General features: G+C 45.1%; 1 protein-coding gene across 2 annotated transcripts in view; it reads right to left on the bottom strand.

Annotated features, from left to right (window-relative positions):
- The window catches only part of ARHGAP39 (Rho GTPase activating protein 39), an 88,239-nt gene that overhangs the window by 20,359 nt on the left and 54,274 nt on the right, over nt 1–13,606 (bottom strand). For both annotated transcript variants that reach the window (XM_080939828.1, XM_080939829.1), the window contains exon 3: nt 7,638–8,057. In XM_080939828.1, the coding sequence (XP_080795954.1) occupies nt 7,638–8,057 (420 nt within the window). The remainder of the gene's footprint in view (nt 1–7,637; nt 8,058–13,606) is intronic.

Genomic DNA, 13,606 nt, shown 5'->3' with positions numbered 1-13,606 from the left:
AGCTAGGTGATCAAACTAACACCTATTTGTGATTGAGAAGAAGCTTCAGTAGTTTAGAAGAAGAGATTTATTTAATTTGATCAAGATTATCTCTACAACACTCAGTAACAAGATGTGGAGAGCCAAGAGGCAGAGGCAAGTGGATCTGAGTTTGAGGCCTGCCTGATTTTCAAAATGAGTTCCAGGATAGTCAGGACTACACAGAGAAATCCCGTCCTAAACAAACAAACAAACAAACAAACAAACAAATAAATAGGACAGCATTATTAGGAAAATTCATATTACATGTAATCTTGAATAGTTAAATTACAGAAGGATCAAAAGTATCCTAATGGCTTTTAAGACCTGCATTCCATTTGCACATACCTCATTCATTCCTTAGGTCACACTTACCCTAGATGTGAATGAGGCATGGCTTAAATTTCTTTGTATGACTTCTTGTGTCTAGGCAAGACAGCAGATTTCTGAACCAGCAAATGTGGTAGTGTTGAAAGAGCCTCTGAATGCTAGAGCATTCATGGTATATAGTGTTAATCCTGCCAAACGGGGCAAACTCCTCCACTTTTAACTCTTCATTGTGGCCCTACGATCTGAATGTGAGCATCTGACGACAGATATCACCATCATTAGGGTAACTTGCATTCCTCCTGCACAGTAGGTAGTATGAGCTCCTCAGGATGGGCTATAAGATGCTACACCTAGACCACCAGGGTAGTGTTCCAGTTGTATGATGGGCCTGGTTTCTCTTCAAACTGTAAACTCCTTCCCTTCCATTGTTTTATACTCAACTATAAGCCTTAAACTCTCCTCACAGAGCGCAACACAGATCTATGGAAAAGGTTCCCGTCATCCAGGAGGGCCCACCACCATTTTGTCTTTCATAAAGTCCTCCTGGTTCAAGTACTGAAGCCACTGAAACAAGACCTCTCTGCTAGGCTCCCAGACACATGCCGTGGAGCTGGTCTAGAGTCGGCTTTCCTTTCTGGAGCACATAACCAACCACCCGAGACATTCCCAATTCATAGCTGACTATTTAGAACCCAAGTGCATTTGCAAGATGGCAACAATAGCAACAGAGCAAAGTGGAAGTCTAAATAAGTCTAGGGCACAGACTCACCAGCTCCACAGTGGAGACTTACCTCATGCACACAAAGCCCTGGGTCCAACCTCAAGCATCAGTCTCACGAAAGCCTCACATTTAGCTGGGCTTAGTGCTTTATGCTGATAACTTCAACAACTGGGTGGCTGAGGTTCAAAGCCAGCCTGGGAGAAGCATTAAGACCCTCTTTACAAATAAATATAAGGACTGTGCTGGATCAGAACAGTGAGTTGGTCGAGCTATATAAAGGGGGCAGCTAGTGGGTGGCTTACTGGGTGAGGAACTGACCACACAAGCATGAGGATCTGAACTCAGACTCTAGCACCTCTGTAAAAAGCCAGTGTGACACCATGCACCTGTAACACTAGGCTGGGAGGTGGAGACAGCTGGGTCCTAGGAGCTGATGGACCAGCAAATCTAGCCAAAATGGCAAACTTCAAGGTAGCAGGAGACATTGCTTCAAAAAAGACCTCTGACGTTGACCTCTGACCTCCACACGCACACACATAGATAGGCAAGCACATCTGCCTACACTCACACACAAAATAAAAATATTGAAAAAAAGTGTAAAAATAGCTATGAGAAGATGTTAAAAGCACAGCAGCAGAACTCAATGGCACCGCTGCATAAACAGCGTGCATACAGCTGCCTGCTGGAGACACTGTAGAACACGCCCTTTCTGTGGGAGTAGAGAGCTCTTAAGAGATGAGTTAGCTGCTGAAAGCAAGGCATTGTAGGGTAGGTCAGCTCCTCTGTCTCTCCCCTGCTTGACTGCCTGTAGTTTATAATGAGCCAAAATAAACCAGTTTCCTGAGTCACCAAGCTAAAAATATTTAACTATGGGAGCAGAAACTGGTCTGAGACAATATACAAGAATTTAGTAACAGCCAATAGAAAATTAAAAAGATATTACATATACTAAAAAGAAACCATATGTGTAAAAGTCAAGCAAGCACACTGTTCCTGAGTCACGGAGTCATGATCTTCCTCTTCAGCATATTTTACTGGTTTGTGTCACATCTGTCAGAATGTTATACATTATTTGAAAACTGCAAGAACATATACCTAAAAGCCCACAGTGGATGACTACAGAGTTTCATTTTTGCTTCCGTATGGTATTTCAAAGGACTGAATGAATGATTAGCAAATATTAACAGAAACTCCCAGTTAATATGTTCAAATACTGAGTTATGACATAGAGCAAAAGCTAGAAAATGACACATGACATATGTGAACAGCTGTAGTAACCTGTGTCCCTGTCTGTGCTGAGCCCGCCTGGTTATTGTTAAGAAGAGGCACTGACAGTAGTAGAAGAACGGGAAGGGGCACAGGAGGTCATGTGCAAGGACCAGGAACATTTAGGGCTTCAGGGAAACACCGGGTCCTTGCCTGCTTCACAGACTCCTCCCCTAGCTAGTTAACTTGTGGTTTCACGAATGGGATGATCACCTGTCAACTCCACCACTAGGTGGAGACAAAGTCTTCAACACAAGAGAAGAATGAACCAGTGATGAAGCACAGCATGAAGTAAAAATTGCCAAAATGCATTGCAACTAGCCAAGCTAAGAACGTGTGTGTATTAAAGGCTTAAGAAATATCAAGTATACTAGAAAGCAATCTTTCGGGAAATAGAAGCTTATGTAGAAATATAAGCCCATGGTGGTACTGTGCAGTAGAAGGGCTCTGCAGATCTCCCCTGAACTACGGAACTGCCAGTGTGAACAAGCTGCACCCATACTCATGGACCCAGCTCTAAGTATGCCACTAAGACAAACGGGATGATGGCTGGTGCTCAATCACAGACAGGGTGCAGCTGCTTTCTTCCCAAGCCAGCAGAACTAGAAGGAGGCATGATACCATTCTGACATGTCTGTAGCAGATATACCTGCAACATTTTTAGTCGAAATGCAAAAGAAATCTGTTTTAAAATCCATCTGTGTGACTAAAAAGACCCTACCTAACCATGAGGTGCCATTAACCAGCAAGGCTAAAAGCCCGTATCAGCTGGGCGGTGGCTCATGTTTACAACCCTAGCAATAGAGAAGATGAGGCAGCAAGGTTGCCATTGGTCTGAGGCCATCTCAGGAGACATAATGAGTTCCATGTTAGCCTGAACTGTAGTATAGACCCAGGCTCAAATAAACAAAAACAAATTAAAAATTAATGTCAAGAGAAGAATCTAAGAGCTTGAAATTGCCAAGTGATGGCTACCTTCAGCTCAAACTACACTCAGATGGATCTCTTTCCTTGGCAAAGGTACTGTTACAGTCCACTTGCCATTGGTTTTCTTTTGCCACTATGTGTGTGGTTTGTGTGCATGCATGTATGTGGAGACTAGGGCTGTCATCTGATGTCATGTTTATTGTTGTTTTCAGGACGGTTTCTCTGTGTACCTCTGGCTGGAACTCGCTCTGTACACCAGACTGGCCTCAATCTCAGAGATCCTCTGACTCCAGAGCGCTGGGATTAAAGGTTATACAACCATGCCCAGTTTTTGTTTTGTTTTTGAGGCAAGGTCTCTCTATAGGCTTGGCTGGTCTGGAACCCACAACATAAACCAGACTGGCCTTGACCCCATAGAAATCTGCCTGTTTCTGCTTCTTGAGTGCTGGCTTTTAAGAAAAATAGGTGTTGGTATCCAAATGCAAGTCTTATATATTTCATGGCAGGCAGTTTCCCAACGGAGCCGTCGACCTAACCCTACCATTGGTTTTGATGTCAGGGACTGTCACTGTTCCTGCTCCTTGGAGCAGCCACACTGGCAACCTGCTGTTCACAAGGTGCCTTTGGCTCCCTCTCAGAACATGGCCCTCAGTGCTTTGTTGAGCAGATGCCCTCCATCATGTGTCGTAGGCCTGTCCCTCACCAGGGCTGTACACAGACTTATGAATCGCTCTGCAAAGAGTCAGCTGGACCTGGCCCAGAATGAACAGATGGTGAAATTAGCAGAGGAGGGCATGAAAGTAATTCAAAGTGTATTCCATATGCTCAAAAAGTTAGAAGGGGAAGGAAAACAAAAAGAAATGCAGAATAGACTAAGGGAGATGACTCAGCAGGTAGATACTTGCCTGATGACCTAAGTTTGATTCCCAGAACTCAAGTAAAGATAGGAGAGAATCAAACTTGCCTTCTGACATCCACATGCATATTGTAGTAGTGCATGTGTGCTACTCCCATACACACACACACTTACACCAATAATAATAATAATAATAATAATAATAATAATGTTCAATAATGTTTTAAAAAGAAAAAAAGGCTAAACAAGGTACACAGGCATGTACAAAACCATAAAATGACTCAAGCTAAAGTTCTAGAGATGAGGAGCTAGGTCTTGAGCTAGCTGTTTGGGAGAGTTCTTGCCTAGTATATATTAAGCTCCAGTACCATATAAAACCAAATGTGATTGCACATGGCTAGGATTTTACATGGGAAGCAGAGATTGGGAGACCCCCAAGTCCATGGTCATCTTTTTTTTTAAATGTTTATTTATTTATTTCATGTATGTGAGTACACTGTAGCTGTCTTCAGACATACCATAAGAGGACAACGGATCCCACTACAGATGGTTGTGAGCCAACATGTGGCTGCTGGGACTTGAACTCAGGACCTCTGGAAGAGCAGTCAGTGTTCTTAACCTCTGAGCCATCTCTCCAGCCCCCATGGTCATCTTTTTACTATATTGTAAATTCAAGGTCAGCCAGGAGTACATGTCCCACCAAAAAATTAAAATTAAAAAGTTGGGGTGGGAAGATGGCTCCTCAGTTCAGGGTGCTCACTGCTATCATAGAGGACCTGGGATACGTTACCAGCTTCCTCTTAGCATCTCGCAATGGTCTGCAGCTCCAACTCTAGGAAATCTGACACCCTCTTCTAGTCTCTGAGAATACTAGAGACAGACATACACAAAAATGCAGGAAAACATTCACACATATAATAAATCATTTTTTAAAAGTAAAAGTGAAGTATTTTTAAAAATAGTTTTAGAGATAAAATGAAAGATGTACTGGGAGAAAAAAATAAGGACTAGGGTTTCAAGAGATGCCTCAGTGGTAAACAGTGTACTGACGTTGGAGAAGGTGGTGCACACCTTTAATCCCAGCACTCAAGAAGCAGAGGCAGGCAGATCTCTATGGGGTTGAGACCAGCCTGGTGTACAGAGTGAGACCCTGATTCTAAAGGAAGTGTGTACTGCACTTACAGGACTCCAGTTCAGTTCTCAACACCCACACTGGGTGGCTTACTACACATGCACACTCACTAGGGCATCCTACACCTGATGCTCCCGGGAGCACACAACACACACACACTAAGTGAAAATACTAAAAACCAGAGGGCTCATTAGCTACAAGCACTTGTTGCTTTTGAGGAACCCAGGTTCTATTCTGAGCACCCACATGGCAGCTCACAACCATCTGTACCTCCAGTTCTAGAAAGTTCGACACCCTCTTCTGATTTCTGTGGGTACAAACACATGCCAGATACATCACACACACACACACACACACACACACACACACACACAAAAGACAAATTCATGAGGACCAGTGAGCTGAGGAAGAACAGCAACAGGTTAGATAGATGCCTGCAACTGGAGTCATGGGGGGAAAGAATAAAATGCTTGAAGAAAAACTGCCTAAACATTTTCCAGACTTGATGAGAGCTTTACAGTCACAAGCCCCCAAACTTCCACAGATCCCACAGCACAAGGCAAATGGTATAACAGAAAACCTTAGGTCAGCCATTTGAAATCCGCAATAGAAAAAAGTTAATCAGTAAAACATAAGGGGTGTAACTCAGTTGGCAGATTGCTTGCCTAGCATGTGTAAGGAAGGCCCTGAGTTCGTTTCCATTCCTAGCACCACAGAAAATGGATGTGTTGACCATATCTATAATCCCAGCATCCCAGAGGTGGGGGCAGGAGCGTCAGGTCAAGGTTATTGACAAGTATAGCTCAAGGCTAGTCTGGGTTATTGAGACCCTGTCTCTCTCTCTCTCTCTCTCTCTCTCTCTCTCTCTCTCTCTCTCTCTCTCTGCCCCCCCCTCTCTCTCACACACACACACACAGTAGAAGTGGGGCTAAAGAGTCTGCTCAGCACCTGGGAGCACTTCAGGGCAGGTATTGGGGCACATATTTACAATCTCAGCCCACACAGAGGGTTTAATTCATATTTAAGGCCGAATTTTGTCCCCTTTTAAGTCTATTTTTGTTTTTAATTTTTACTTAATGTGAGTGCTCTGCTGCATATATATCCACAGGCCTGAAGAGGGCATCAGATCCCATTACAGACAGTTGTGAGCCAACATGTGGTTGCTGGGAATTGAACTCAGGACCTTTAGAAGAGCAGTCAGTGCTCTTAACCACTGAGCCATCTCTCCAGCCTCAAGATTTCATTTCTTTATACTCAATTTCTAGTAGCTGGATCCTATTTATGAGTGTGGTTTTGTATGTTGGAGGAGAGGCTCTCACTAGGCTGATCTTGAACTCCTAAACCAGGAGGGATCTTCTCACTTCAGCTTCCCAAGTGCTGGGGCTAGTCCTGTGCCACCACAACCTCCATTGTTTATGGGTAGACACCACTGGTTCCTAACTTCTAGGCAGTCTGAATTCTGGGTCTCTTTAGCATCTTTCTGCTGGAGACAAGGACTTTGGCTACCACAGGCTGTTGGTTTGGTTGGGAATTTTCATAAACCCATTGCCTAGCTCACTGGAGCTTTCTCATGTGTCACACACACATGGATACCACTGGATGATGAAAACACAAACTCAAGGATGTTTCGATGTAACAAGATGAAGTCAGTGAAATATTTCACAATAAGACTAAAGGAAGAAACCACCATCTCAGAGAATGCACTTTCCAGATAGCATTCCCGGGAACAGGAACGGGAGGAAGGTCCCTGACACAGTGATCCTTAGAAAACCCCAGCCATACACTCAGCAGAGAAATACTTGCTGGAAGAAGGTCTCTATTGGTCCAAATGGCCTTTAACTTCTCCACCGTCTGCCGGCCATGCTATGCCCCTGTGACATCACTGTCACAGTGCCTCTGCACGTTGCTGTCAGTCCTCTTCTTAAATGTACATGAGCCCAGCCCGAGAACAGTCCCTGTATCCCACTGAAGGTGCACCAGCAACCCTCTGGAAAAGGACAGCAGGACTCCGGATGTCTACCTCTTCTCCTTAGTATCTTTCTCTCCTTCTCTCGCTTGTATTTTCAGTCAGGGTCTCACTTAAACATAGACTGGCCTCAGACTCCTGATCCTTCATGCCTCCACCTCCCAAGTGCTGAGATTTCGGGTGTGCCACTCCTCACCTGGCCTTACTTCACCTTCCTTTCCTCTGACATTTGTACATTTCCAATGACTAATGACACTATCAATAAAGGGGAGGTGGCTGGCCTGCCTGATAACCCTGGCCCAGCAGAGACCTAAGAATCCTACTAACCGGACAACAGTCTTGAAAGCTGCGTGCAGTACTCTCTGCCACCTCAGCCCCACCGTCTTCTAAGTACCCCCTCCCCCAACCCACCTGTCCTCACCTGCTAGTCTCCTCCTTCGAAGTGACCAAGGTTGTTGCTCGACCACTGCGGACTGGCAGCTCCTGTGCCCTTTCTTCGGGCTCTGGCTCTAGGGAGGAGCCGGTGCTACCATCGCGGCTGCCCCTCCCGGGGCTGCTGTCCGCAGAGGCACGCGGAGACTCAGTGTTCTGTTTCAGCGTCTGCAGTTTGGCCAGAGGAATGATGTCGCAGTTCTGTGGGCGATGCCACACAGTGCGCTGCGAAGCAGCACTGTAGTAGTAGAAGCGTGATGTATTGGGGTCAAAGAGCTCCCACCACTGGTCCTCGCTGGTGCGCTTGATGCGCACGCCTGCTGGTGGGTCCCACACGCACTCCCCGGTGACCAGGTTGGCATACATACGTTCGCGCGTGCGTGGTTCGATGATCTCCACCCACTCCAACCTGTAGAAGACAAAAGCATTAACTAAGGCCTTGGCTCTCACCTTACTGTACAGGGGGCTTCCACTAGCTGCTGAGTGCTCCTGCATCTGATGTTATTTCCTAGGAAACCGCAGGACAGCAGACCACAAACTACTGCCCCAGCCTGGTCCTCAGCATGAAGCCCTGTGATCCTTTTTATTTATAAAGAGGTAAATCACTCTATACAAGGCTATGCTCTCCAATACAAGTATGTTTGATGTCAAGATGCAAATAGTCTCTCTCTCTCTCCCCCTCTCCCTCTCCCTCTCCCTCTCCCTCTCCCTCTCCCTCTCCCTCTCCCTCTCTCTCTCTCTCTCTCTCTCTCTCTCTCTCTCTCTCTCTCTTTCTCTCTCGTACAGTGCTCTGGCAGCTAGAAGAGGGCAAAACTCCTGCCTAGAGCTGCAGCTATAGCTACTGTTCAAGCCAGTGCCATGAGTGCTGGGAACAGATTCCAGATAAGCATCACTTATTGTCAACCACTGAACTACCCCTTCTGCCCCCAAATTAGGGCGCAGTGGTGCTCTAGGCAAACCCCCTACCCTATTTAATATAGGTCTGATTCTATAGCCCAGGATCGCCTAAAACTTTTAGTGATCCTCCTGCCTAAGCTTCTCAAGTGGTAAGATTACAGGCATGAACAATAACTGGCTCTGTATATGTTTAATGTAAATACAATGTGATCGTCAGGGAAGGTCTCCACAGCTCATGGTAAATAAAGAAACTACACCTGTCTGAAATGACACATATCTGTTTGTATCTAGACAGTTCTATGGGAAATCGTCAGACAGGAAAGCAAAAGGGAAAGAGGTGGGTGGGGAGATGGCTCAGTGGTTAGAGCACTTGTTGCTATTGCAGAGGACCCAGCTTTGGTCCCTGACACCCACATGGCAGCCCACAACTGTCACTCCAGTTCCAGGGGACCTGATGCCCTCCCTCTTTTGACCTCCATGGTGTTCATGCACACACATGCAAACACACACACATTATAAATAAAGAAAATGGGTTGTATAGGAATAGTGGGACCGGTGCAGCTTCTCCTCCGCCCTCTGCAGCGGTCTCTGTGCAGGTGTCTGTGCACATATGTGAAGATCTATGTTTGCACTAGGAGGTGGTCCTCAATCACATGTCCAGCTTCTCTGAGGCAGGGTATCTCAGTGAACCTGCACTTTGCTGTCTTGGATAGACTGTGCAGTGAGCAGGGGATCCACTTGTCTCCCTGTATACAGCGCGGGGTTATAAGCATACACTGCCAAGTGGAGGAATGGACTCGCTTCCCAACAAAGCTAGACCAAGTCCTTCCTCTGTCTCCCTTTCACTCTTAAAATGACCTGCTCTTATTTTTTTTCAGACTTTATAATGGAAAATTTCAAACATGTGAAAACATACTCAATTGGAACAATTATTTCCACATCTGTGGTTTTAATTTTTTGTGATTACTAATGTCAAACACTTTTTTCAAATTCCTGAAAAACCCACAAGACGCACAGTGGTTTGCCCTCCTGACCCACACGGGCTCCTCCAGACAACCGTTCTCATGGCTGCCAATGATGTCTCGCCAGGATTGACTTCGTGACTTGTCTGTTTATTCTTTTGTTTTTTAAAGAAAACAAGTTTTAATCTTAGTGAGTTGGATTTATAAATCTTTCCCTTGTGTTTTTTTCTACTTGTAGGTCAAGCGTATTCTCTTATAAATTGACTTCCCAAAGTTTTATGATATTGCCATTTATACTGACATCTTGGGTCTGCCTGGACCGATTTTGTTTGCTTGTGACACTGCATCTTGCTAAACAGCATCATTTTTCCATGACCGACAGGAGCAGCTTTCCAAGTGAGCATTTCTGTGGGAAACCCTTCTGATCTCACCTTGGCCTCAGCATGTGCCTTTGTCAGGGATCTTAGGGAAATGAACAATCTTGTAAAAACTGTTTTCAGACTCCCAGGCATTCTTTCCTTCAGTCCTGCTTTGGTTACTGCTCCGGCTTTGCATGTAGTAAGCATGTATCTCTTCTGCCTCTGCCCTACCTATCTCTCAGCTTTTACCACTCTCTCTCAAAGAGAAATTTACTATGCAGTCTGAGCTAGCCTTAAATTCATAATCCTGATACTTCAACCTCCCAAACACCTGGCATTGCAGCTGCACACCCCTGCACCTAGGTCTTAGCTAATTCATTTTAAAACTTTTAAAACTGCATTCCTGTTTACTCAGCATGTATGTGTGTGGATGCTTATTTGGGTTTGTGTCTGGTGTGTGTTTGGAAGTGAGAGGACAACTTGTAAGATTGATTCCATCCTTCCACCATGTGGGTCCCTGGGATAAAACTCAGGTCACCAGGCTTGGCAGCAGGTACCTTTACCTGCTAACCCTAGCCCTTGGCTATTCTTAACCTATTTTTAATTCCTCATGAATTTTAGAATTCATGGCTTGCCAACTTCCACACAAACTCTGTTCCTATCTTTACAAGTCTGAATTAATACTACTGACTTTGGAAACAAAGACATATCTGTAGCACTGACATCTATCCCAGCGGCCTGAGGGCTGTATTCTGCAGCCTCTCAGCACGCTCTTCTTTGGCTGTGTCCAACTGAGGCCTTATCCTCCAGCTCCCACTCCCTTCGGCTTAGATACGTTTGCACCTAGCATTTCAATGATGGCATCTCTGGGGATCTGTTTCTGCACTTCACCTGTGAAGCCTCTTTCTCTGTGTACTGGGTTACCACACAGCCTGCCTCCCGTTCTTTTCCCACTGAAGGCCGTACACTTCAAATATACTGCTCTCTCATGTTCTTAGTCAAGAGCCATACATTATGATGGTTTGAATGAGAAGGGTCCCCATAGGCTCATGTTTGAATAGTTGGTCCCTGGTTAGTGGATCAATTTGGGAAAGGTTTGGAATGTGGACTTTATGCTGGAGTGGACTTTGAGATTTCAAAAGCCCACAAAATTCCCAGTTAGTGTTCTCCCCCGCCCCTTCATACTTGTGGATCAGGGTATAAGTGAGCTCTCAGCTTCTGTTCCAGCACCATGCCTGCTGCCACATTCCTCTCCATGATGGTCATGAACTAACCCTCTGTAACTGCAAACTTCCAATAGCCCTTTCTTCTACGGTTGCCTTGGTCATGATCTCTCTTCATAGCAATTAAAGAGTAACTGAGACCGCAGTGGGCTTTGTTGTGGCAGGCCTGAGCACACTGTTGTGTGGGGGACTGTGGACGCCTTTGGACTAGGAAGCTTCCATCTAGTAGGAGCTGGGAGAGAGCGGTGCTGAGAGCTCTGTTGACTACTGACACCCAGCTCAGGAATTTCAGAGGGGAAAATATCAACAACCGGGGGAGAGACTATACTTGTGATATTTGGCAAAGAATGTGGCTGCCTTCTGTAATTGTTCTAAAAAAATTGCCTTAAGTTAAATTGAAAAGTAATGCACCGATTCCTGTGATTGAGATTTCAAGATAGCTTAATCAACTTTAACACAAGGTCATTAGTAATCACTCTCATCCAGGTCTACAATGAAAATAGACAACCAGGGCTAAAACCAAACAAATGAACACACCCAAAACAAAACAAAACAAAATGTAACAATGAACACACAGACAAAAAAAAAAAAAACAAAATGTAACAAATGAACACACAGACAAAAAAAAAACAAAACAAAACGTGCAGTTGAAGGAGAAAATTAGCACCAGGAAATGTAATGTCGGAGCCGAGGCCTGGGCTGGAAGAGACAGGAGAGCACACTGTGAGTGGAGTAAGGGGCGGTCCCCTCACACCCCTGCGACTTGCAGGAAAGGCTTGCAGAATTTTCTGGTCCTAAAAAGCAACAACAAAGCTTTTAGAGATGTAACTCAAGGAGGGGCACAGGCCACAACTAGGAGATAAGCAGAACTTGGACAGGGCAGTGTTTCTTTTTAGAGTCATGAACAAAGTAGTTGTAGAATCTTTCCCCAAGGTAAAGGGAAGCCACTGCGGCCAGACGTGTAGTAAGGAGTTCCTGCACGGCAGCCCCGAGAGGCCATTGTGTGAAGCTGTGCAAGAGAAGGCTGGACTGAGCTGGAGTCGCCAAGGACAGCGAGGACAGCCAGCAGAAAAAGAGAAGTGAGCAGTCAACTCACTTGTGGAAGGGCAGAGCCATCAAGCCCTTTGACTTCACACACGGAATGACAGCATTTGAAGTTTACCCTGCTGGGTTTCAGTCTAGCTTTGGTCCAGTTCCTCACTGTAGCCCCTTCCTTCCCTTTTGTTATGGTAATTTCCTCCCTCCATTGTATGTGGGAAGTATATGATCCGCTTTTTGTTTTTGATTTTATGTGGGACCGCAGTTAGGCGTTTGCCTTGGTCCTTAGAAGAGACTTTAGACTCTTAAAAGTGTGTGTTGTGTTACAGGATATTAAATCAAATTGTGCTTTCTGCTGAAAAAACCTGTTTCTACTTGTGGTGTGGCTCACAACTTAATCCCTCTGGTTGGAATACAGACACACTGTTAGTACAAACCTTTAATCCCAAATAATGAAGGTACAGTTAGTTTGTAGAAGGAAGCATGTTTGAAAATGATGTCTAATTGAGTAGCAGATAAAGTGATGAACCAGAGAAAGATTTGACAGAATAGGATCTGCTCAGCTCTCAGGAAAGAGAACAGGACAGAGGAAGAGAACAAGCTAGACACAGGTGAAGATGCAAAAAGCCAGAGAATGAGAAGAAGCCAGAAGATGGAAATAGATTATCAGAGTTAGTATGAGGTCAAACAGAGTAATTCAGTCAGAGGCTGAGAGAAGCCAGATCAAATCAGTCAGCTTGGAGAGGAGTTTGAGCCAGAACAGCTGAGTTGACCAGCCAACTAGAAAAGGCTAGAAAGGGTGAGCTTATTCAGTGATAAGTCTCAGAGGCTGAAAATAGGCCTAGATAAAATTGTACAGAGGCTAGATAGAAGCTTCCAGGACTAGGCCTAGGTTAACAGCCTTGAAGATGAAAATTATGTCTGGCAAATAAAAATTACTTTTACAGTGTCGAGACTGTGAAGGACTAGGGACTTTTGGAGGAGCAGAGTCACTAACGATAAACTTCAAGATATCAAAAGCCTAGGTCATTCCCAGTCTTCCCTCTCTCTCTGTCTCTATCTCATGCTGTGAATCAAGATGTAAGCTCAGTTACTGCTCCAGAGCCATCTCTGCCTGCTGCCATATTCCTCTCCTTGCTAGTCATGTACCTACCCTCTGTATGGTAAGCCCCCCATAAACCCTTCTTCTATAGCTGTCTTGATCGTGGTGATTTGTCACAGCAATTGACACTTGGCGTCCTAATGACCTATGCCATAGAGAACACTGAGGGTGTTAGCCAGGATTCTACTCATTTAGAGATAAACACATACTACCTGATTAGGACCCTCAACGCATGCCCACATTTGGTCACAGTTCTGTGTTCTGCTTTAAGCCCCAGTACTGTGCTTTAGTACCTGGTACCACATAACAAACTGGAAGGAACTCAAAGCCACAGGGTATATGTGCTGCTCTCAGTTGGGGCTTACACCTACCTGTGG

This window comes from Micromys minutus, assembly GCF_963924665.1.
Source record: "Micromys minutus genome assembly, chromosome: 27".
Taxonomy (NCBI): domain Eukaryota; kingdom Metazoa; phylum Chordata; class Mammalia; order Rodentia; family Muridae; genus Micromys; species Micromys minutus.
This window is presented reverse-complemented; position numbering and strand designations above follow the sequence as displayed.